Source organism: Pan paniscus, chromosome 1 (genome assembly GCF_029289425.2).
Source record: "Pan paniscus chromosome 1, NHGRI_mPanPan1-v2.0_pri, whole genome shotgun sequence".
NCBI classification, from domain to species: Eukaryota; Metazoa; Chordata; class Mammalia; order Primates; family Hominidae; genus Pan; species Pan paniscus.
The window spans coordinates 89,588,314-89,613,882 of NC_073249.2; the positions used below are offsets into that span (position 1 = coordinate 89,588,314).

Genomic DNA, 25,569 nt, shown 5'->3' on the forward strand with positions numbered 1-25,569 from the left:
GGGAATTGGAGGTTTTGAGCAGGGTGGGGACTGGGGAAATAATACGACCTTACTTTTTTTTTGAGACGGAGTCTCATTCCATTGCCCAGCCTGGAGTGCAGTGGTGCGATCTCAGCTCACTGCAACCTCCGCCTCTGGGTTCAAGCAATTCTCCTGCCTCAGCCTCCCAAGTAGCTGGGATTGCAGGCGCGCTCCACCATGCCGGGTAATTTTTTTTTTTTTTTTTTTGTATTTTTAGTAGAGACGGGTTTCACCATGTTGGCCTGGTTTCAAACGGGTTTCGAACTCCTGACCTCAAGTGATCCGCCCACATCCGCCTCCCAAAGTGCTAGGATTACAGGCATGAGCCACCGCGCCCGGCCAGACCTTACATTTTTAAAAAGCACTCTGGCTGCCTTATGTTTAACTGTAATGGCAATAATGGAAGTAGACAAACGAGGTAAGTTTCTATTGCAGTAGTCTTAAGTAATATGTAATGACTTGGAATAGGACAGTAGCGGTAGGGGAGGTGAGAAAGGGTCAGATTTTTGCACCCTGGGCTTCTGGTAAGAAAAAAAAAAAATACCCCAGCCTGGCAGCTGGGAGTAATCCTCTGCAGGGTTACTGTAGGTGTCATAACGAAACAGAGTACAAAAGTCACCCCACATCACCCGGCCCACTCTTGGGAACCTTTACCCACACCACCCCTCTTCAGAAAAGAGCTTCTGGAATAGCTACACCTCAAGCTACTGAGCCCCTTCTTTAAAAATACGTAAATGGGGACTCTCAGGGGAAAATGGGCCTCGATAGTATAGAAACCACTTAAGGAAACAAAGTCCTGAAAGGAAACGGGGATTTTCAGAAGAAATCCTTGTGGCAATCATTGCTCGTTCCAGTGTTCAAAAACGGCAAAACTGGCCATCATCCAGGAAGTGGCCTGCCAATCCGCTGGAAATTTAGTTTATTTCTATCACAACTCTGGGTAGCCCCTAACTCGCATTTGTTTTGAGTATCACAAGATAAGCAAGCCCGAAGAAACTACAAAAACAACCTTGCCTCTTCGGTAATGCGCAGGCGCCTCTCGCTCTGTTTTCCGTTGGCCTTAAGCCCCGCCCCTTGTGCGTCCTTCGAGGAGGGTTGCGAGCCGTGAGCTCGCGCGACCACTCTTCCCTCAGTCTTCTCGAGCACATCGTCGCAAACGGGGCCGGAAAGCGTGGCAGCGCAGGCGCAAGCGCAGAGAGCGGAGGCGGTGGTGGTGGCGGCCGCTGGCCAGTGTAAGATGGCGGCGGCGTTGGTGGTGGCAGTGGACGGGGCGGCTGGGCCTGGAACAGTCGGAGCAGCCGCTAGCAGAAGGATGACCCAAGACGGGAAGCGGGCTGCTGAGCCTCGCCGATTCCCGTGCTTGTAACTGCCCCAGCCGGACACCCCCCCTCCCTTGACCTACCCGGTCTGTGTCTCGTTCCGGCTCGGCCTGCGCCCCCCCTCGCTTCCCAGCCGGTTTCCCCTAAGGATGGGCCTGACCCATATCCCAAGCTCTTAGCGATCAGGTCTTTTCCTTCCGCCGACCCGAAGTCATCGCTGGGAGTACTGGTTGCCCTTTCCTCAGGTCAGCCCTGGTGTTGCCCCCAAGAGCCAGCCGCACAGTTCACAGGGACGCCTTGCTTCGTTGGGTGACCCATGTGTGCGCTCCTATTTCTCCCCTTAGATTGAGGGACACGGCTCGCCCTGCGTCTCCCCGTCACCTCAGGGCCACCGCGCAATGTGTCCCCCTCCCCCATCCCAAGTTCCCAGGCCCAGCACCTTGTACGGAAGGCGGAGGTCCAAGAATTCCGGAGTCGGTTGTTGTCTTGTGGTCTTGTACCCTTTGTAATATAATTATCTTAGTTTACCTCCTCTAACTCCCAAATCTTTTAGGATAGCTTAGAACGGTCCCATTTGGTCCCTGTTAGTTGGAAAGCATCTGGTGGCTTGAATTTCTGACTCATGATTGTTACTGGAGTCTTTGTAAACAAACCGGCACTAGCGCTATCACATTCTCTCCGGGATTTCCCCCCCTGCTCTGTGGCTTCTTGTTGAGAGGTTGTTTGGTTATGGTTTAGCATTGAAAAGATTCAGGTTATCCTTTTAAATGACTTTACGTTTTAGTGGAGCTGGGAGATTACTTGCCTGGCTTCTAATCTTCATGTTGGTTCATTTTATTTCCATATGTGTGTGGGTTATTTGTTCAGTAATTAGAATTAGATAAAGTATTCTGCTTTTAAGTAGTTTTGAGAAGGCCTAAAAATACTAAAGTGTATTCATAAATATTTTTATTATGTTCAGTAGAAGACACACCTTTGCCATGTAAATTTTAACTTTTCTCAGTCCTTCAGTGAATCTACAGACCTATTTTCTCAGGAGCTCAGCCTGGCCTTACTTCAGTGATAAAAGGAGGAAAGGTGAGTGGGAGTTGGAGGCATTAAAATTCTTGAGTTCAAGACAGACTGCGCTGATGCTCAACTGCTGACCACTAAAGTCATAAAATTCCTACCAGTTTCCCAAAGAGCTTGAGTGTTGTTCTTGGCTTTGTTCCAGCTCTGGTTGAATTACTTTTACAAGTTTGTCTGTGGGCTTCTTGTCTTTCTGTCCTAAACTATTGCTGTATATCTCCAAATGACTTAAGCCTAGAAGTGAATGTGTGCCCCCTGCCCCATGTCTTCTTTTCTTCTTTATTCATTTTCCTTGTATTTTGTCTTTGTGTCGATCATATTTTTTACGTTGTTAAAAACTGGAACTTAGTTTGCCTGAGTTCTGTTCAGCCTGTTGTCAAATCAGGTCTCTTCCCCTCTCACAGCTTCGGGTTGTCATCCCTTGGTATTTAGAGGAGAATATTTAGCTGCTTGTGACTAAAAGCTGGGGAGTGATGAGTGATGCTGCCTTTAGTTGGTGTCTGAGTCCAGTCTATTTCAGAATTCCGACTTTTTAGGATATAGTGGGAAATTTTTTGTAAAAAAAAAAAAATAGTGGCTGCTCTTTCTTTTGTAGCTGGTCTGAAGAATTCTTGGTTAGCAGAAGAAACATCCTGGGCATTCAGCAGCATGGGTTGGTGCCAAAAAGGGAGTCAGAACATACTTATAAATGCAGTTTTCGTGAGGCTTTCAGGTTTCTGGTAGCAGAGACTAGAGGCTCATGGCATGTGACAGAAAAGCTAAGTGACTGGAAGGTAGGCCTGGCCAATTCCTAATATCTTTATGATTTGTAGTAGGAAAAGATTGAGTGACACTGGTGAGTTTTATTCCATCTGATGACTGAATTAGAAAATGCTCATCATGGACTGGAATAAAATTATTAGTGATGGTGTATATGTGTATCAGTAAGATATAAAGAGAAAAGTACAGTCTTTAGAGATAGGACAGACTTTTAATTTAATTTTAAGGTTTAAATACTAGACTAATATTTCTTAGCCATGTGACCTTGAGCAAGTTACTTAAACTTCTCTGACTCTTAATTTCCACAACTCTAAAAGTGTGATAATACCACTTACTTCCCAGGGTCATTGTTAGTATTATAGGGAATCTATTTAAAGCTCTTAGTAATCTAAGAACACGTGGTACACACTCAAAAAATGTTGTTTTTTGGGGGTTTTTTTGCACATCATTGATACAGCTTTGAATAAGTTATACGTTAATTTATGCTTCTTTTACATTTTGCCTTAGAACACGTTTTTCTGGTTAATTTTCCCAACTGATTTTTAATTGGTCAGCTTAGACGTGTCCTTTGTAAGTGCCCACCTAGAGTTGTCTTCTGAACATGAAACCCTTGGTGGGGGTTCATAACCAGAGGACAGAGAATATTAGATATTGGTGTATGTATATTTCAAAATGTATTCTTAAACATCAGTAAATTTTTTTGTTCATTGGTTCCTTCATCTTGGTCTCTCTGTTAGCACACCTGATCAGAGTTGGCCGTGTTGTAGTTCTTTCCCTTTCTGCTGCAATGTTGTTTACTTCTACTGCAACTATTCTTTATACTTTCCTTTTTTGCCATGAAGGGAATACATTTTTTCCTTCTTGTTGGGCTATACAGTGATCCTCATCAACAAATTATCAAAGAACTGTATGAGGAAAAGGTCTCTTTTTTTTAAAGTGAATCAGGGCTGGGGAGTTAGGAATGAAGAGGTTTTGTTTGTTTGTTTGTTTGTTTGTTTGTTTGTTTTTTGACGAGTCTTGCTCTGTTGCCAGGCTGGGGTGCTGTGGCGCGATCTCAGCCCACTGCAACCTCCGACTCCCTGGTTCAAGCGATTCTCCTGCCTCAACCTCCCGAGTAGCTGGGATTACAGGCATGTGCCACCATGCCCAGCTAATTTTTGTATTTTTAGTAGAGGAGGGGTTTCACCATGTTGGCCAGGGTGGTCTCAATCTCCTGACCTTGTGATCTGCCCGCCTCAGCCTCCCAAAGTGCTAGGATTACAGGTGTGAACCACCGTGCCCGGCCAAAGAGTTCTTTTTTCAGCTCCACAGCTGGACCATCTTAATAATATGACAGCACAGATGAAGAGTTTTAAACCTTTTGTTGGCTTTTCCTTCGTATCTTTTTGGCAAGGGCACATGAAAATTAAGTACTGATAATATCACAATGAAAGCAGCTGTGTCATTCAGACCAGTGACCATTTTAGGTTTGATGAACTTTTCATTACCATCATCCAGGGTCTAAATTCTCCATTGTAAGGTAAGGATTCTCCAGGGTGGTGGTGAGGTGGGTTGAGATTGCATTTGTATCATTTGTGTTTTTATGAACTCTGAAGATCCATGTCGGGTGAAGGAAAGGATGGGAGGAGAAAAGGAAATACTTTGAAAGAGGGATAACTTGGACTGTTTATTTCCTTATGTGCTGGGTAAGAATGCCCAGGTGACATCTATATATAGTAAATCAGTATTTCTAGTCTGTGGACCACACTGTAAACTTTTTTTCTAAAGTTTTTTTTTATTTTTTATTTTTGTAGAGATAGGGTCTCACTTTGTTGCCTAGGCTGGTCTCAAACTCCTGGGCTCAAGTGATCTTCCCACCTCAGCTGAGTAGCTGGGACCGCAGGGGCATATCACCATACCTAGCTAATTTTTGGTTGGGTTTTTTTGTTTTTGTTTTTTTTTTTTTTTTTAAAGAGATGAGGTCTTACTTGCCCGGCTCAAGTGATGCTCCCATCTTGGCCTCCCAAAGTGCTGGGATTACAGGCATAGCCGCAGCACCCAGCTTGAAGATATTTTTATATTTCCAGGGTTTTAGGTGTTTACTTAAGAATTGTGACATCTTATTAGGTAGTATTTCCTAGGATGGTTAGAGTGGGAGGCCAAGAATGCTTGTGACCTTTTAGTTCCCACCACCAACCTCTTAAAGTGCAGTCTATTTATTTATTTTTGAAATAGGATCTCACTCTGTCACCTAGAGTGCAGTGGCACTATCATGGCTCACTGCAACCTCGACCTCTTGGGCTTAGGTGATTCTCCCATCTCAGCCTCTCGAGTAGCTGGGACTACAGGTGCACGCCACCGTACCTTGTATTTTTTGTAAAGATGAGGTTTCACCGTATTGCCCAGGCTGGTTTCAAACCCCTGGGCTCAAGCAATCCTCCTGCCTCAGCCTCCCAGAGTGCTGGGATTACAGGCGTGAGCCACTGCACCCTGCTAAGTGCAGTCAATTAAATGTATAAGAATCTGCCAGGCTGAGTGCGGCTGGCTCATGGCTGTAATCCCAGCACTTTTGGGAGGCCAAGGTGGGAGGATCACTTGATCCTAGTTGTTCAAGTCCAGCCTAGGCAGTATTGAGACCTTGTCTCTACAAAAAGTTTTTAAAAAAAGCCAAGCATGGGGCAGGTACTTGCAGTCCCATTTCCTTGGGAGGCTGAGGTGGGAGGATTGTTTGAGTCCAGGAGGTAGAGCTGAGATTGCGCAGTGATCACTGCAGTGCGCTGAGATTGCGCCTCTGCGGTTTAGTATGGGCAACAGAGCGAGACCTAGTCTCAAAAAAAAGAATCAGTTCCCAGTGCCATGGTCCTTAGTGTGGAGTAGGACCAACCTAAGACAGAAGCTTGTCTACAGAGAGCTGAAAGAAAGCAGCCTCTTTGTTGCCAGTTTAAAACAATACTGGCATTTTAAAAGCAAACAGATTCTAGTAGGAGACATTGTATAGAAGCGCACCCTGTTGTGAAAGACTGGGATCTTGAGTTTCGTGCTCTAAGTCTTGTATTCTATCAGGGGAGTAATAGGCTTTTAAAATCATAAAGTGACTATTAAAATGCTTTCAGTAGATAGATTCATTACTCCATTATTTCTACTGTATAAAAGTTTATTCTAAACATGTCTAGGAAATATCCAGATTATAAAAGAGAAATAACAGTATCCAAACCAGACTTTTTATTGCATAACATTGGTGTTAGAGTTAGTTTTTAAGTCTCTGAGATTGAATTAGCTTTTTTTTTTTTTTTTAAAGCAGATTATCAGTGAGCTAAGATAATCTGCTGTTTACCCTCACCTATTTGGAACACAGGCAACTGAATTAATTGAATCAGCAATAGGCATGGGGTAGTGACTTTGTATATTTTCATTTTAGAGCCAAAAGCCAGTGAGTTTTAGATTAGCTTTATAGTAATATTAAAAACTTCATCTTTTATTTTTACAAATGTACCCAAGAAACGTCATTGCTGTTAAAATCAGTCAGAAAAGGAGGCTACTTGCTCTTTATTGATTTAGTCATTCTGCTCTTGGAGTGAGTAGAAAGTCTTTGAAAGCTTTTCAAAAATTAGTGAGTGATGAATTTTATGAATTAGTCACTTCTTTGCAGCAGTTTTTTTTTATCTCTACCTCTGTAGGACATAGTTCCTGGGCCAGAAGCCAGATTTCTCAAGTACCATCTAACCCCAGGAATGTGTTATGATACAGATAAATTAATGAACGGAGGCTGCCTTGAGGTTGCCAATAGGGCATTGGGGAGTAATTAATATGACAAAGATGGCATCTTATTAATGAAATGTATTAATAGTATGTCTAGTGGATTGGGTCAATGCAAACATTTTAGATTAGATATTTGCTGTTTATCCTCTGAAGTTACTGTTTAAGGAAGTCTGGCCAAGTTCTAAAGTGAAGCATACATATTTGCCTCACGTGCCATTTTTTTTTTTTCTTCCTGGCTTTTTCTTAGCCATCTGGAAAGCTACTATAGGGTTTACCTCTAATGGTAGTCAAGTGACTGTATTCCTCTGGTGTACTTTAATGATTGCCACATTACCAGGTATGTTTTGTTAACCTTACTTAGGATCCAACATTAGACCCTTTCTTCTAACCTAACCTGTAGGAAGGCACTTCTTGAGGTTTTAAGCCTCTCTTTAATGTTTTATTGTAAGTTGTACCTTGGGAGCATCATTTTTTCATCTTAAATCCTCTCCAGTTTAAGAAAAATTTGAAATATAAATGGCAAAAACTGTTAATGGCAACAGACTTCTGATGTAAATGTAAATTGAGATGGAAACAAAATGAAAAGTAGATTTCCCTAGGAATTAGTTAAACTGAGATAAATGGTCCTGGATGTTTTTATAGAAAGTTCTCTTAGCCAGGTGCAGTGGCATGTACCTGTAATCCCAACTACTCGGGGGGCTGAGTTGGGAGGACTGCTTGAGCCCAGGAGTTTCAGGCTGGCAACATAGCAAGACCTTGTCTCTTAAAAAGAAAAAAAAAAAAAAAAAAAGTTTGCTTAGTTCTGCTGCTGGAAATTAACACTTAAGGGTTAGAGTGCATTCCTGACATAGTCTGAAATACTGTTATTAGAATTAAAGCCAGAGGCCATGCACGGTGGCTTACATCTGTAATCCCAGCATTTTGGGAGGCTGAGACGGGCGGATCACCTGAGGTCAGGAGTTTGAGACCAGCCTAGCCAACATAGCAAAATCCTGTCTCTACTAAAAATACAAAAATTAGCCAGCTGCAGTGGCATGCACCTGTAGTCCCCAGCTACTTGGGAGGCTGAGGCGGGAGAATTGCTTGAACCCAGAAGGCAGAGGTTGCAGTGACCCAATATCACACCACTGTACTCCAGCCTGGGTGACAGAGTGAGACCCTGTCTCAAAAATAAAAAATAAAAAAATAATAATTAAAGCCAGTAAACTATAAACACTGGGCATTTTATGTTACCAGTAGGGAGAGAAGGCATTAATTCAAAGAAGGAACAAAGTTCCTTATTCATAGTTTGAATCCTCATCATTATCCATGGTGATTGCTTTGCAGTCTTCCATCTTGGGTATCCTCAGAACCTTCAAGAGGGAGAAGAGGCCAGGTGTGGTGGTTCATACCTGTAATCCCAGCACTTTGGGAGGCCAAGGTAGGAGGATTACTTGAGCTCAGGAGTTTGAGACCACTCGGCAAGATAGTGAGACTCCGTCTCTACGATAATAATAGTAAAAAAATCTATTTTAAAAATTAAAAGAGGGAGAAAAACTTAGGGAGGCTTATATTGTGGGTTCCTGGGTAGATTGCCTTACTGCAGTTCGTAGAACATGAATACTTGAAAGAAGATATTAACGGAGCTCTCTGAATTCTTTAAAACGCCAGAGAGAAAGGGTAAGCAGATTTCATAGACTTGGAACTGTGTCCTATATTATATACGATGTTTGGAGAATCATTGCTGAGTGGTAAAGAGGTCCAGGATTTTCTAGGAAATGTAGTCTGGTATAGAGATGGGAAACTAGAAAAATAATATAAATGGCTACTATGTACAAACAGGCTCTTAGCATACATTATTTTTAATCCTCTAAATTCCTGCAGGGTGGTAATATTATCCCATTTTACAAAAGAAAAACTCAAAAGCAGGTGGTAGAGGTAGAATTCAAACCCAGGTCTGTTTGACACCAAAGCCCTTTTCTTTCTTTCATAACACATGCTGTCTTTAAAAATAGGACTTTTCTTTTTTCTTTTTTTTTTAGATGGAGTCTTGCTTTGTCGCCAGGCTGTAGTGCAGTGGCGTGACTTGGCTCACTGAAACCTTCCCCTCTCGGGTTCAAGCAGTCCTCCTGCCTCAGCCTCCGAGTAGCTAAGACTACAGGCGCATGCCACCATGCCCAGCTAATTTTTGTATTTTTAGTAGAAACGGGGTTTTACCATGTTGGCCAAGATGGTCTTGATCTCTTGACCTCGTGATCCACCCGGCCCGGCCTCCTAAAGTGTGGGGATTACAGGCGTGAGCCATGGTACCTGGCCAAAAAAAAAACCAGGGCTTTTCAAAGCCAAGAGATGAAGCTGAAAGGTAGAATTAAATATTTCTTATAAACATATGTATATAAATTATTCAAATGACAGTAGGAATAAAAACTTTTTTTATTGTTTAGACATAGTTATGCTATATTGGTAAGCTAATGAGTTTTTAAGAAAATTTTTTTTTTTTTTTTGAGACAGAGTTTCGTTCTTTGGCCCAGGTTGGAGTGCAGTGGCACAATCTTGGCTCATTGCAACCTCTGCCTTCCAGTTTCATGCGATTCTTCTGCCTCAGTCTCCCCAGTAGCTGGGATTACAGGCATGTACCACCACACCTAGCTTATTTTTGTATTTTTAGTAGAGACGGAGCTTCACCATGTTGGCCAGGCTGGTCTCAAACTCCTGACCTCATGATCCACCTGCCTCGGCCTCCCAAAGTGTTGGGATTACAGGCATGAGCCACCGCACCCATCCCAGGAAATAATTTTTATAGACTTAAGAGATAGCTGAATCCTAGTGTTTTATGATTCTTTACTGGAGAGAAAATCAGCATTCCATTCAATCTCTGAGATAATTCCAGGGGAGAAGCTGTTCTGACTCTTACAGCCTTTTGACAGTATACTGTTCTCTGTATTTTTTTGGAAGCATGGACTATCCTCCTTACCTTCTTGGTTTTTTTGTTTGTTTTTCTGAGACAGGGACTTGCTCTGTCACCCAGGCTGGAGTGCAGTGACCCCATCACAGTTCACTGCAATCTCGACCTCTGGGACTCCAGTGATCCTCCCACTTCAGCCTCCCAAGTAGCTGGGACTACAGGTGTACTCCACCACACCCTGCTATTTTTTTTTTTTTTTTTTTTTTTTGAGATGGAGTCTCACCCTGTCGCACAGGCTGGAGTGCAGTGGTGCGATCTCGGCTCACTGCAACCTTTGCCTCCCAGGTTCAAGTGATTCTCCTGCCTCAGCCTCCCGAGTAGCTGGAATCACAGGCGTATGCCACCACGTGTGGCTAATTTTTGTATTTTTAGTAGAGACAGGGTTTCACCATGTTGGCCAGGCTTGTCTCAAACTCCTGACCTCAGGTGATCCACCCGCCTCAGCCTCCCAAAGTGCTGGGATTACCAGCGTCACTTAGACGTCAGCCACTGTGCGCGGCCTAATTTTTAAATTTTTTCTAGAGACAGGGTCTCCTGATGTTGCCCAGGTTGGTCTCAAATTCCTGGGCTCAAGCGATCCTCCAGCCTCAGCCTCCCAAAGTGCTGGGATTACAGGCATGAGTCACTGCGCCCAGCCTATCCTCACCTTGAAACCTTTTTATTCTTGACTTCCAGAGGTTTAATTTTGATTATTCGTTCTTCTCAATTTTTCTCTCTGCTCTCCTTTCTCTTCTCTAAGGGTAGATATTCCTCAAGATTCTTCCCTTGAACATCCTCTCCCAGAGCCTTCTTAGGTAACTAATTGTTTGTTTTAGTGAGATATGATTTACAAGGTGTTTGATTTTGAAGTTTCTCTGTACAGATAATTCACAAGTCTGTATCTCTGGCTTTACTTTATTTAAGTTCCAAACTTAAATTTGTTCGTCACTACCTTCCTAACATGTCGGCTTGGATTTTAAATTTATTCAGAATAATTTCTCATCCCACCTGCCAGCTTCTCATTTGTGTCACTTGATTTTCTCTGGGCGCCAGACTAAGAACTTGTCCTTCTTAACTCAGCTTTGTAACTGCTTATTGAGCTAAACATTATCTACCTTTACAACGATTCTCATGTTGATCCCTTTTTAATTCCTTTTGCCATCAACCCAAGACAGCCCCTCATTACTTCTTATCTTGGCAACTATAATAGCTTTTAAACTTGTTTCTCTTTCCTTTTCCTTCATTTCAGTCCATCTTATTATCTTTGACAAAATAATTTCTCTGATGCCTGACCGCCTGCCCCCCAACAACAAAGCTTTTATTATACTTCTTAACTAATCAACTATACCTTACCATCTAGCCAAAGTAGACTACCCATATATGTTTCTTGACCATGTCAGGTTTTTAACCTCCATATCTTTTCTTGCTCTGGTCCTGTGGAATGTCTTTCTCAACTCTACCCGTTGAAATCCTGCCTGTCTTTTAAAGCCCATCTTAAAAGCTAATTTTCCATGGAAGCATTTCGTTTTTCCCTGAAACTAAATATAATCTTTTCCTCTGTTCAACCACAACAGCATTCTATTTATCTTTTTAAAAAATGATATTGATACTTTTATCTCTTGTATCACTCATTTTTCCTAATTGATTAATTGGCTACAAAGGGGATTGTGACTGCCTTGTTTATATTTGTAGCTTCTATATTGCCTGGTACCAATGCTGTTGTGTAACAGCATGTTTGCTTACAGATAGGCCACTGGGTGGTGCCAGAGGCTTGTGATTTGTATAAAAATGAGTAGCCTAGACTCCCAGCTAGAGTCTACCTGCTAGAGCCTCTCTGCAGCTGGGTTGTTTGTACTGTCAGATCTTCAGCACAGTAGGAATAGAGATTAATTTTTCTGTTACAGAAACATTCAGTTTTTTTCTGCTCATCTGTCCAGCCTACCAGAGGAGACAGTGTCATATGTTCGACCCCTCCAAGTACTTAATAGAAAATAGCCTAGAACTAAAGTCCTACCTACCATAAACATGCTTTATATAATGAGTTTCAGCCTCTTTGGGGTCATCCTTTGAGTTTCAGTGCCTGAGGTTCTCTGATTAATAAACACTATAAACACTATACGGCCAGGTGCAGTGGCTCGTGCCTGTAATCTCAAGCATTTTGGGAGGCCAAGGAAGGTGGATCACTTGAGTCCAGGAGTTCGAGACCAGCCTGGGCAACATGTTCCCCACCACCATCTCTACAAAAAATTTAGCTGAGTGTGGCAGTATGCACCTGTAGTCCCAGCTACTGGAGGGGCTGAGGTGGGAGCATCACTTGAGCCTGGGAGATCGAGGCTGCAGTGAGCTGAGATCACATTACTGAATTCCAGCCTGGACAACAGCGAGACCCTGTCTTAAAAAAAAAAGAACATCTGCAAAACCACTATGCTATTAGAGTGTGGAAGGCAAGTAGGCTTGGAGAAGTAAGTGTTTCTTGTGAAGGAGAAATATTAAGAAAAGTAAAATAAACTTAAAATGAGCCATTTCATCTTGGAAACAAAAATTGGAGGTGGAGAAAGTAGAACTAGTTGATACCAGATGGACTGTGGGACCTAGAAAAGCAAATTTGTACTTTGGATGGAGATCAACCCTGAACAGCTGCTCATTTATGAGTGGTATGGGACATCTGTCCTCCCAAGAGAAACTTGGGACTGTGTGGCTCTCTGTCTTAATAATAATTGAAGTATTTTCTTATCACCTTCTTCTTTCAGAGGAAATTCTAAAACCTTGTCTCATTTAAATATGGGTGTTTATGTAGGAGAGTTGGGCACTTGAGTAGCAGAATGAGGCAGGCACTGGTTTGAGAGAATGCTGGGATTATATAAACCATGAGATTTGACAGACCGAATTCAGGTCTTAGTAAAGGGATCAAGGACAATAATAATATTTACATGTTGATGTTTTGATCGGGCTCAAGGTAAGGTAGTTGTCAGACCAGTGTTCATAGACCCTAGGCACCAGAGGATTTAAAATGAAATTCAGAGAAATTTAAAAAAAATAAAGAGCATAAACATACAAATTAATAGTACAACCACAAGAACAACTTTGAGCTACTTAAATTTCTGCTATTCTTAGTTATCACCAAGACAATAGGGTTGTAGACTTTTTATGTATTTAGGATTCATCTTGCCATTAATGTGGTCGCTGATAAATCACACAGGCAGTCTTGGTTGCAGCAAAAATCCTTTCAGCACTTTCGTTTTCAAGTGAGAAGTCTGGACATTATGCTCTCATTGGCTATGATATATTGACCATTTTTGTCAACTTCTGTTAATCACAGCCTTGAGAATTTAGTGTTTTTAATGGTATTATGTCGTTTAACAATTTGCATGATTTTCCCCCATCACTCTTCTCTCATCCTCTTTTTTTTTTTTTTTTTTGAGACAGTTTCGCTCTTGTTGCCCAGGCTGGAGTGCAATGGCGCGCTCTCGGCTCACCGCAACCTCCGCCTTCCAGGTTCAGGCAATTCTCCTGCCTCAGCCTCCCGAGTAGCTGGGATTACAGGCATGCACTACCACGCCCGGCTAATTTTTTGTACTTTTAATAGGGATGGGGTTTCTCCATGTTGGTCAGGCTGGTCTCGAACTCCTGACCTCAGGTGATCTGCCCGCCTTGGCCTCCCAAAGTGTTGGGATTACAGGCATGAGCCACCGCGCCGGCCTGCATTCGCTCTTTTTAGGCCACGTTTATTAAGGTATAATTTATATACAGTAAAATTTATCCTTTTTTGAGTTGGCCTATTCTTTTAATTCTGACAAAGGCATAGTTATGTAACACCACCGTGATTGGCACATGGAACATTTCCATCATTCCAAAAAGTTTTCTCATGCCCTTTTGTAGTCAGTTTCATTCCCCTACCCTCAAGCCCTGGCAATCCCTGATCCCTCTATTCCTATAGTTTTATCTTTTCCAGAAAGTACTATAAGTGGAATCATATATTGTATAGCTGTTTGAGTCTGAATTATTGCACTTACCATAACATACTTGAGATCTATCCATGTTGTTGCTTGTATCAGTAGTTCATTCCTTTTTATTACTCAGTAGTATCCCATTGTGTGGACCTACCACAATTTGTTTATCCATGACCCAGCTGAAGAACATTTGTTTCCAGTTTTTTGATGAATTTAAGTAAAACTATTAAAACATTCACCTACAGGGTATTTTTAATTTTGTGGACATGCATTTTCCTTCTTATTTATTTTATTTATTTGTTTTTAAAGATGGAGTATTGCTGTGTTACTCAGGCTGGTCTTTAATTCCTGGGCTCAAGCAGTCCTCCTGCCTCAGCCTCCCAAATTGCTGGGATAACAGGTCTGAACCTCTTTTTTCTTGTATAAATTCCTGAAGCTGAAGTGGGATTCCTGAGTTGTATGATAAGTGTATATTTAACTTCATAAGAAACTGCCAAATTGCTTTTTTCAAAGTAACTGTACTGTTTTGCATTTCTAGTAACAGTGCATATGAGTTGTAGTTGCTCTACTTCTTGTTAGTACTTAATAAAGTAAATTTTTGTTATTTAAACAATTTTTGACCATTCAAATAAGTGTTTAGTGGATTCTCATTGTGGTTTTAATTTATATTTTCCTAATTATTAATAATGTTGAGGATCTTTTCAAGGGATTATTATTTACAGTACTTTTTTTGGTTTGTTTTTGAGATGGAGTCTCCTCTGTTGCCCAGGCTGGAGTGCAGTGGTGCGATCTCAGCTCACTTGCAACCTCTGCCTTCTAGGTTCAAGCGATTCTCCTGTCTCAGCCTCTCCAGTAGCTGGGACTACAGGCATGTGCCACCACCCCCAGCTAATTTTGTATTTTAATAGAGATGGGGTTTTGCCACGTTGGTCAGGCCAGCCTCGAATTCCTGACCTCAGGTGATCTGCCCGCCTCAGCCTCCCAAAGTGCTGGGATTACAGGTGTGAGGCACCACACCCGCCCTCTTTTTTTTTTTGAGATGGTGTCACTCTGTTGCGTAGACTGGAGTGCAGTGAGTAGCAGGATCATAGCTCACTGCAGCCTTGAACTCCTAGACTTAAGTGATCCTCCCACCTCAGTCTTCCAAAGTGTTGGGATTACAGGTGTGAGCTACCACATCCAGCTCGTGATAATTATTTAGTTGTGACAGTTTTTTTTTTTTCTTTTTTTGAGATGGAGTCTTGCTCTGTCACCAGGCTGGAGTGCAGTGGCGCGATCGCAGCTCACTGCAACCTCCTCCTCCCTAGTAGCTGGGATTACAGGCACGCGCCATCACGCCTGCCTGATTTTTTTGTATTTTAGTAAAGACGGGGTTTCACTATGTTGGCCAAGATGGTCCTGATCTCCTGACCTCGTGATCTGCCCACCTCGGCCTCCCAAAGTGATGGGATTACAGGCGTGAGCCTCCACGCCCAGCCCCAGCCTGTTGAGACAGTTTTAAAGGATATTCTGGTTACTGTCCTTGATCAAATACGTGTTTTGTAGATACTTTCTTCCAGTCTGTAGCTTGTCTTTGCATTGTTGTAACAGTATCTCTTGGAGATATCTTAATTTTTTTTTTTCTTCTAGATGGAGTCTCTCTTTGTCACTCAGGCTGGAGTGCAGTGGTACTATCTTGGCTCACTGCAACCTCCACCTCCTGGGTTCAAGCGATTCTCTTGTCTCAGCTTCCCCAGTAGCAGGGACTACGGGCATGTGCCACCACGCCCGGCTAATTTTTGTATTTTTAGTAGAGACGGGGTTTCACCATGTTGGCCAGGCTGATCTCGAACTCCTGACCTCAGGTGATCCACCCGCCTTGGCCTCCCAAAGTGCTGGGATTACAGGCCTGAACCACCACTCAGATTTATCAGAATTTATTAATTTTGATAAATCCAACTGATTAATTTTTTTGTATGTGCTTTTTGTGTCCTATCCTAAGAAATTGTTGCCTAACCCAAGGTCACAGAGGTTATTTTCTTTGTTTTCTTCTGGAACTTGTGTTGTTTTAAGTTATATTTAGGTCTGTGATTCATTTTGAGTTAGCTTTTGTATATTGTACAATGTATGGATTGAGGTTCTTTAGTTTTTTTCTTTTGGCAGTTGAATGTTCAGTTATTCTGGTACAAGTTGAGCATCCCAAATTTAAAAATCTGAAATCTAAAATGCTTTGAAATCTGAAACTTTTCGAATGCCAACTTGATGCTCAAAGGAAATACTCGTTGGAGCATTTTGGATTTTGAATTTTCTGATTTGAGATGCTCAACTGGTATATTGCAAATATTTAAAAATTTGAAACACTTCTGGCCCCAAGCATTTTGGGTAAGAGGATACACCGGACAAGGGATACGTAGTCTCTTATGCAGATCTTTCATCATATTAGAGGAAAAGAGCAGCCCCAGTAGTTTTAAACAAGAGACACTTGGTATCTCTTTTACAGAGTACTCTTATCCAGCATAGTAAAGTCTTTCTGCCTGATTTTTAGTTAATATTTTGTCATGTAATTGGTTAAAAATTTAAGGCTTTATTCTTATTAAGACAAGAAAAATCTAGGTCACTGGAATTTCTTAGTGAAATTAAAATGGCACCTGGGTCTTTTTTCCTCACCCTCCAGTGGGTTACTCTTTAACCTTCAGTTTGGCAGGGGTTATGGTTATTTTTAGAGTAGGAACAGTGGAGCTAATCTAATTAAACTCCTCCAGCTACCTGGGACAGTGAGCTCATCAGCTTTTCCAACCTCAGCAAGATTAGCTTTGGACTAGATTTTATATGAAAGTTGATCAAAGTAAAAATAGTGGATTTGTTGGAAATACAGTGAAAAGTGAAGAAGATAGTTTGGATTTGAATCAAATATGTTCTCTGCAGACCTCAGTTTATAAAGTTAAGACTGTATTCTTTGGTGATGGAAAAGATTTTTTATTTTTTATTTTTTTGGAGACTGTGTCTTGCTATGTCGTCCTGGCTGGAGAGAAGTGGTATAATCACAGCTCACTGCAGCCTCAACTTCTATGGCTCATATGATCCTTCCACCTCAGCCCTACCCCAAGTAGCTGGGACTACAGGCATATGCCTGACTGATTTTTTTCTTTTCTGTAGTGACGGGGGTCTTCTTATGTTGCCCAGGCTGGTCTCCAACTCCTGCCTCGGCCTCCCAATGTGCTGGGATTATAGGCATGAGCTGCCGTGCCTGGCTGGAAAAGATTTTTCAGTGGCTCCTATACTTGACACCTAGGGCACAGCATCTCTGCCTCCTTGACTGATTTATAGAGACAAGGGTCTCACAGTTCTGCCCAGGCTGGTCTTGAATTCCTGAGCTCAAGCAGTCCTTTCTCAGCCTTCTGAGTAGCTGTGATTACAGGTGCATGCCACACCTGTGAGCATCAGGTTCCTGCTCAAAGTTTTCACTCATATAGGTTCATAATCAAAGTTTGGAGACCACTGCTCTAGAGTATCCTTCTGCAGAAATTTTGACATTTAATTCTACTTACCTTTATCATCTGTGCACATGTATTTTCTAGAGCAATTATGAGTCAAAAGTTCAGGCAGTCTGGGCTCCTGTAGGAGTTGATGCTTGGTTTTGAGAGAGGTTCTCTGGAGCTGCTTTTGAATTCTCTGGGAGTGGATAATAGTGGGGTGAAACGTATGGTAAAGAGTTTTGATTATGGAGGTGGGAAAACATCAGATCTGTTCTTCATGTTACACTGGTCTGCTTATTACCTTAGTTTTTAAGTTTTTTTAAATTTTTTTTTTTGAGACGGAGTTTCGCTCTTGTTGCCCAGGCTGGATGGAGTGCAATGGCACCATCTCGGCTCACCACAACCTCCGCCTCCCAGGTTCAAGCAGTTCCCCTGCCTCACCCTCCCTAGTAGCTGGGATTACAGGCATGTGCCACCATGCCCAGCTGATTTTGTATTTTTAGTAGAGACAGGGTTTCTCCATGTTGCTCAGGCTGGTCTCGAACTCCTGACCTCAGGTGATCTGCCCTTCTCGGCCTCCCAAAGTGCTGGGATTAATCTTAACAAAGTAGTACATTTTCCCCACTTGATAGGAATTAATATAATTTTAAACTCTAGACAGAGAAGATAGGCTCCTATTCTAAAGAATATAAACAAGGACTGTTGAGAGGGAAAAACAAGTGCTGTGTGAGGAATGCTATACAAAACTGTCTACCTCAAAAAGGAGGAAAACAAAATGCATTGCAAACAGCTTCTCACTATTTTTCTTCATGTTGCTTCACATATCTGTTTTTTGTTGCCATTGTCTTTCATCATCACCCTTCCAGGTGTCCCTTCCTGAAGTTCAGTCAGCTTCAGCCCCAGTCTTGCAGTATTTCTATTCCCACCTTGGCCTATTATGAACAATCTTTGGGCTACTGTCTCTTGACAGAGGATACTTTTAATGAAGCAGCTTAGATTTCTATAGAGGGTAGCGGAGGAAAAGATAAGGATGAGGCTGCTTCTGGAATAATTGTCATGGGAATGAAAGGGCTGTTGAAAGATTAGAGGCCAGTGTGCCTGGGTACAAGGACTGGGGTCATAATTATACTTTGTCTTTTACTAGTGCCTTTTGTCCAAGTCACTGAAAGGGCTTAACAAAATTCTGGTCTGAATAATATTATTCTTTGCTCTTTGGAATTTACTGGAGGTGGCAGTGAGGCTCTGAAAAAAATATGAATGTTTTATAGTGGCATAAAAGGAAGTGAGTTAGATACCCTGATTCCTTGTTAAGGAAAGATGAGTCTGGTGAAAGCTGGTGCTGTTAGGTGAAACAGTGTTTGCCATTATATGAAATGGGATGAGATGGTTTAATGGAAATGTTGCCTTTTTCTTCCCCACCTTTGTCTTTGTGCTTAGAGACTCTGACTGTTAGTCCTAAGGGAAACAAAACAACTTAAGCTTCTTTCCTAGGGATAGGGTGCTCCTGATTTCTAGTTTCAGGTCTATAATCCTTAGTATCTGTGCCTTTCATAAGTTTGAAGTTAGTTGGGCTGGGCGTGGTGGCTCATGCCTGTCATCCCAGCACTTTGGGAGGCTGAGGCGGGCGGATCACTCAGGAGATCGAGACCATCCTGGCTAACACAGTGAAACCCCATCTCTACTAAAAATACAGAAAGCCGGGCATGGTGGCAGGCGCCTGTAGTCCCAGCTACTTGGGAAGCTGAGGCAGGAGAATGGTGTGAACCCGGGAGGCAGAGCTTGCAGTAAGCCTAGATAGCGCCACTGCACTCCAGCCTGGGCGACAGAGTGAGACTCTGTCTCAAAAAAAAAAAAAAAGAAATAATAATAATAGGTTTGAAGTTAGTCATCTGAGTGAACAGAAAGCTCAATCTCTTCCCCCAAGAGGTTGATTTCTGTTGATTTGTGTGTAAAATGATACTCAGAATCTGACCCACCTCTTTATGTTGTGAAAACAAGTGTTGTACAGAGTTTGAGGATACATATGTCACTTATTTACATTGGAAGATTCTTGCCTAGGGGGCAATGCTGAAGTTAGCTTTATGTATTGAGTTGAGACTCTTGGCTTGCAGTACCTGTCATTTGATACGTGCCTCCTGTTCCAGGTTTTATTTTAGTTCCCACTTTCGCATCTGAAAAATCACTGCCAGTTACTCAGTGAGTGAAGTAAAGAGATGGCACTTGACCTCCCCAAAAATATGTCATTATATGGATTTTAAATATAGGGAAGAAAACATAGGGAAGAAAAAATTTCACAAGCTGAGAAGACCTGTTAAGCATGCATACACAAATCATTTTTATAAAAATGATAAAACCTGTACATTGTTAAATCTCCTTGTCCCTATTGTCTTCTTTCCCAGGTGGTTTCCTAATTGTTTTGGTTTCTTCCTCTCCCAAACCCAGGCTGGCTACAGCAAACATCATTCAAGATGTCCAGCAAAGGGAGCAGCACAGATGGCAGAACAGACTTAGCTAATGGTAAGGGGCCAAAATGAAGGTGAAGCTATTTTTACTATCAACTGAGGTTTTCCTCCTCCCTGCAAGATAGAGTGGAGGCCTGGGTTTTAGTGGAGAGAGGGAAACTTTCCTGTGTTGTTCTGAGTTTAGGAAACTACACAGGAAACACCTTGGACTATATTATGCTTTTGCTTCTTCTCATTTTATCTGATCATTTTCAAAATATCAATAACAGAGCTGTACTTCTAAGAGGTCAAGTGCTTTGGAGTTCTATAAAGCTATAAGGATGGGCAGAACCTAGGAAATGCTGTTAATAAAGGAGAAAAATAAAATCTAATGGCTAGTAGGAACAAGGGAATTTTAGGGAAGATGAGCTTCCCAGTTATATTGAGAGGTCCCTTTCCACAGTAAGTAGTAGTTTGATAGAGAGATTACATGGCTGGGCATGGTGGCTCATGCCTATAATCTCAGCACTTTGGGAGGCTGAGACAGGCAGATCGCTTGAGCCCAGGAGCTTGAGACCAGCCTGGGCAACATAGCGAGACCCCGTCTTTTTTTTTAAAAAAAAAAAAAAGGTGATTACATAAGGGATGAAGTTACAACGCAACTAGGAGTGGGACATCTTTCCCCTCCTTATTTCCTTTCCTTACTTCCCCTCCCTTCTTTCCATTTATTTCCTTCCTTCCTTCCTTTCCCTCCTCCTCCTTTTCAGGACCAGTGCTGCCAAGTGTCAAATCACTGGCTTTAGGGCAGATTTGAAGGCAGAATATAAAAATTCTAATAGAGTATAACTACCACCTGGGTTATTTAACCAGCTCTTCACCTCTGAGCCAACTTTTAAATTAGAGAAGCCGCCTTTAAATGGATGTAGTTGGGCAGCACAGAGTCCAGCATTCCTTAGCACCTTGAAGGTCAGGATAACAGGCTAAATTCTAATTGATGTGATTGGAGGAAGGATAAGTGAGATTTTCAACATGCTTTTTTATTGCTCCGTATGTTTTTATCACTGCCATTCATTCATCTTTTGTAAAGGAAAGTGGTTCATATTTTTCACTGGGTTTAGTTGAAAGGCACAGGGTTCTAGAGGAGTTAAAGTATACTATTGATTTGGAGCTTGACCATTAGCGAGGTCAAGGATTGGCAAACTATAAATTGCAGGCCAAATCCAGCCTGCCACTTGTTTTTGTGAAGTTTTATTGGAATACAGTCATGCCTGTTCGTTTATGTAGTGTCTATGAGTTGCTTTTGTTCTACATACTGGAGTTGAGTAGTTGTGGTGGAGCTCCGTATGGTCTGCAAAGCCTAAAGTTTTTACTATCTGGCCCTTTACAGAAAAAATTTGCAAACCCCTACTCTAGATCTTGGTGATTTACTGTTGGGGCCTTCTTGATGAGCTTGTGATACCCTCTGGCCCTTATGTTAATGTGGTAAGGCCTCCAAAATTGTCTATATTTGTTACTCATAATTTTAACAATAAACACTAGATGTTTTGGTGTTTTATTTTTTCTTTTCTACAGACCTGTTAGGTTGGTGTTTCAGTCCCTGCTCACCACTCCCAAGCTCAAGCCCAGCTGCATTTCAGAAAACTATAACTGCTAAACTTTCGTAGCATATATAACAGGCTCAGCAAATGTGGTTCTTGGGTTCAAATTTCTGTACTTCGTAACTTTTTCTTCCAGCCCCTAGCCCAGTTGTTTTATACTGTGCTCTTAGTTGAGGCTTTTTTTTTTTTTTTTTGAGACAGAGTTTTGCTCTTGTTACCTAAGCTGGAGTACAGTGGCACAATCTCGGCTCACTGCAACCTCCACCTCCCAGGTTCAAGCGATTCTTCTGCCTCACCCTCCCAAGTAGCTGGGATTACAGGCACATGCCACCACGCCCGGCTAATTTTTTGTATTTCTAGTAGAAATGGGGGTTTCACCATGTTAGCCGGGCTGGTCTTGAGCTCCTGGCCTTAGGTGATCCACCCGCCTTGGCCTCCCAAAGCGCTGGGATTACAGGTGTTAGCCACCGCGCCCGGCCTGCAAGAACTGTTGTCTTCTGGGCTTCTGTTACTGCTTGAATCAAAGCACTTGTATTGTTGATCTTTTTTCAGTATTGGGTTTTGCCTAAGAGTACATTGCTTCAGAGATCTTCACAAATTACTGCTCTAATCCACATGACTAGGCAATAAGGTGCTCCACCTTTGAATCCTTAAACATCAGTGTGGTATTGGAGTTGAATAGCTCATACTGGATGGTCTGCCTTTCCTGACAGCTTTTACTTCTGGCGGATAAAATTTATAGCCATCTGAGGAAAGGAGGCCCATGAGCAGCATTTAAAATCTTTATTCTCCCCTTTTTTCTTCACACCTTGACTTAGGTTGGAAGTTGTGGTTGTATTGGCTCTAGAACATTCCTCAAGTTCTCATTGGAATTGACTTGACTGTTGTGAGATAAGAGAATGCAGTATGTAGTTATAGGAGATAAGATCGATAAAAGTGACCTAGTTATTTAACTATCAGCATAGCAGACCTAGAATATACTGAACTTTCGTCTTAGGCACCACTATAGTAGCCCAGCTTTTTATCAATTTTATATATGCTTCCTAATAAAACTGTCTCAATAGAGAGACTAAAAATGTGTGACTAAGAATTATATTAAAAAATTCAAACTAATGGAAGTAAGTCAAAATATATTTACTAGCAAAAGGTGAGCAAGAACCCACTCAAATGATCACAATTCCCACTTACCCCTTCAGCTTGCTTTCTTAGTGAATTTTAGAAACTTAGGGAGGGAAGAAGCTTAGGATTTAGGTGACAGAAGGTGTAGTGGTACTTTCTTTTTTTTGAGTTGGAGTCTCGCTTTGTCGCCCAGGCTAGAGTGCAGTGGTGCGACCTTGGCTCACTGCAAGCTCTGCCTCCTGGGTTCATGCCATTCTACTGCCTCATCCTCCTGAGTAGCTGGGACTACAGGCGCCCAGCTAATTTTTTGTATTTTTAGTAGAGACGGGGTTTCACCATGTTAGCCAGGATGGTCTCGATCTCCTAACCTTATGATCCACGTGCCTCGGCCTCCCAAAGTGCTGGGATTACAGGCGTGAGCCACCGTGCCTGGCCTGATACTTTCTTAAAGTAGGAAATGGTGCAACACCACATCCATAAGTCAAGAGTGATTTTTATCAGCTGGTTTCCGTCTTTCGCTAAGAAGATGGCTATGCTAGCTCTTGCTGGAGTTGGCTCTTCTTTTTATATTCTGTTTAATTATTTGCTATAACTTAATAAATGCCCATCCAGTACAACAGAGCCAATGGTAGATGTATCAGGCACACTTTTATACAATATGCCAATGTTTTGCCTCTTGAGAACTTAATATAATCTTAGATTGTCCTGAGATTCCTTGCTTTTGTTGAAGTATTTTATGTGTGTGGATTTGATCTTAATCTTTTCAATTTCTTGTCCTTTACAAGATTTCCCCTCAGAGGGTACTCTCTGTAATTATTTGTAATGAAAACACTTGGACCAAAGTTCATTTTTTGGCCTTTTGATGTGAAGATTTCTTAGACTAAGGTGGGAAGTCCTTCTGATCACTATCCTGTTTTCTTATTTTTCCCTCTCCTCTACTCATTCCTCACTAACATGCAGGAAGCCTGTCTAGCAGTCCAGAGGAGATGTCTGGAGCTGAAGAGGGGAGGGAGACATCCTCAGGCATTGAAGTGGAGGCCTCAGACCTGAGTTTGAGCTTGACTGGGGATGATGGTGGCCCCAACCGCACCAGCACAGAAAGTCGAGGCACAGACACAGAGAGCTCAGGTGAAGATAAGGACTCTGACAGCATGGAGGACACTGGTCATTACTCCATTAATGATGAAAATCGAGTCCATGACCGCTCAGAGGAAGAGGAAGAGGAGGAAGAAGAGGAGGAAGAAGAGCAGCCTCGGCGCCGTGTACAGCGCAAGCGGGCTAACCGTGACCAGGACTCATCAGATGATGAGCGGGCGCTAGAGGACTGGGTGTCCTCAGAAACATCAGCTCTACCCCGACCTCGCTGGCAAGCCCTCCCTGCCCTTCGGGAGCGGGAGCTGGGTTCAAGTGCCCGCTTTGTCTATGAGGCCTGTGGGGCAAGAGTCTTTGTGCAGCGTTTCCGCCTGCAGCATGGGCTTGAGGGCCATACTGGTTGTGTCAATACCCTGCACTTTAACCAGCGCGGCACCTGGCTGGCCAGTGGCAGCGACGACCTGAAGGTGGTGGTGTGGGATTGGGTACGGCGGCAGCCAGTACTGGACTTTGAGAGTGGCCACAAAAGTAATGTGTTCCAGGTGAGGCAAGGGAGCATAATAGCAACTGAGAGAATCAGGCATGAGTTAGAGAAATCTGAACTGCAGCATGGATTGGGAGCTGATAGTGAGTTATTGTAGGAATTACATATCGGGACATGGCCCTACTTTGGCTCCCATAATGACCTAAATACACTGAAAGACTCTTGGCAACCCTAGATTCCTTGAGCATGTGGACTGTTGGAAGCCTCATAGGTAGGGTGCATGCAGCTTATTAAATGTGTGCTGGTAGGAGGCAGTGTAGTATAAGCACAGGCTCTTGAACCAAACTGCCTGAGTTCAAATCCTAGCCCTTCTGCTTACTAGCTCAGTGATCTTGGCCAAGTTATTTTACCTTTGTCTTCAGTTTATCTGTAAAATGGGACTAATAACACATAGGGTTATGAGGATTAAGTAACAATAGAAGCTAAGCAGTTAGAACTGTGACTGGTACTTAATAAACATTTGATAAATGTTAGCTTATACTGTTGTTATTCTGGAAAGATTTTACTCCTTGGCCCCATCTACTGTACTGGTACCAGCCATTTATCCTAAGGGTGTTCTCTTTTCTTCCCTAACATTCCCCCTATTTTCCTTTTTCTTTGTGGCAAATTTATATTTACTTTCTGAATCAAGGTAGATTTTTCGTCCTCTATTTTCTCCTCTGCTAGATACAGTCCTAGTTCATCTGAGCTCTTATCATGTGCCAGTTCAATCTTCCAGAGCCAACTGAAATGCTCTCTTACATCAAAGGAAATTTTTTCTCTCCCTTTCCTTTAACTCCTGGAAGAAATTGGGCTTAGCCAGCTGTACAAGAGTAGGAAAGCTAAGTTTCCAGCTGTCATGTAAGAAAAGGGGGTAAATTGAGGTCATCATCGTATTTTTTATCCTCAAGTTTACCTCTCTCATTTCTTTTGTGTGTCCTTTTTTTCATTTTTAACACCCCAGGCCAAGTTTCTTCCTAACAGTGGTGATTCTACTCTGGCCATGTGTGCCCGTGACGGGCAGGTTCGGGTAGCAGAACTGTCTGCCACACAGTGTTGCAAGAATACAAAACGTGTGGCCCAGCACAAGGGAGCGTCCCACAAGGTAAGACCTTGCTTCAAAATTTGTGCAATCCAAATCCTCTGTGGTTCTCAGCCAAGGTTCTCCCTTATCTCTGCCCATTGTGTCACATTTGTTGTGGTCATGTGCCTCACCTCTTTCAGTCCTAAGATTTGTGGTTAAGAAAGGAGCAAAAGCAGCCACCCTAAACTCCTAGGAAGGCAAGTATCTGAAAAGTCCCTAGATCATGCACTTATAGTATTTGGCCTCTAAGCTAAGCCATAGTTGGTTTGGAGATCTTTGAGGTCTCCTGTGCCCTCTAAACCTTTTACATTTATTGTGATTTTTTAGGGTATTTTGACAGTTTCAAGGTGCTAGTGTTTTATTCCTCATGTGTGAGAGCTTCAGCTTACCTGCTCAAACTCTCAGTTCACAAATAGCACTGTTTCTGGAAGCCCTATTTAAAGCTGGGAATATAGGCCAAATAATCCATGGTGGCAGCT

The 25,569-nt window shown here is 42.4% G+C and overlaps 1 protein-coding gene across 10 annotated transcripts in view; it reads left to right on the forward strand.

Annotated features, from left to right (window-relative positions):
* Positions 1-1,097: 1,097 nt before the first annotated feature.
* DCAF8 (DDB1 and CUL4 associated factor 8) overlaps positions 1,098-25,569 on the forward strand; it is a 46,893-nt gene continuing 22,421 nt past the window's right edge. The window contains exons 1-5 of one of the 10 annotated variants that reach the window (XM_008964279.6): positions 1,195-1,253; positions 2,344-2,417; positions 19,676-19,750; positions 23,352-24,025; positions 24,971-25,111. In XM_008964279.6, the coding sequence (XP_008962527.1) occupies positions 19,702-19,750; positions 23,352-24,025; positions 24,971-25,111 (864 nt within the window). In that variant the 5' untranslated portion in view covers positions 1,195-1,253; positions 2,344-2,417; positions 19,676-19,701. Of the gene's footprint in view, positions 1,254-1,287; positions 1,427-1,452; positions 1,586-2,343; positions 2,418-19,675; positions 19,751-23,351; positions 24,026-24,970; positions 25,112-25,569 lie in introns of those variants that run through there. The other 9 variants (XM_008964277.6, XM_008964276.5, XM_008964281.6 and 6 more) reach the window with 9 other exon arrangements.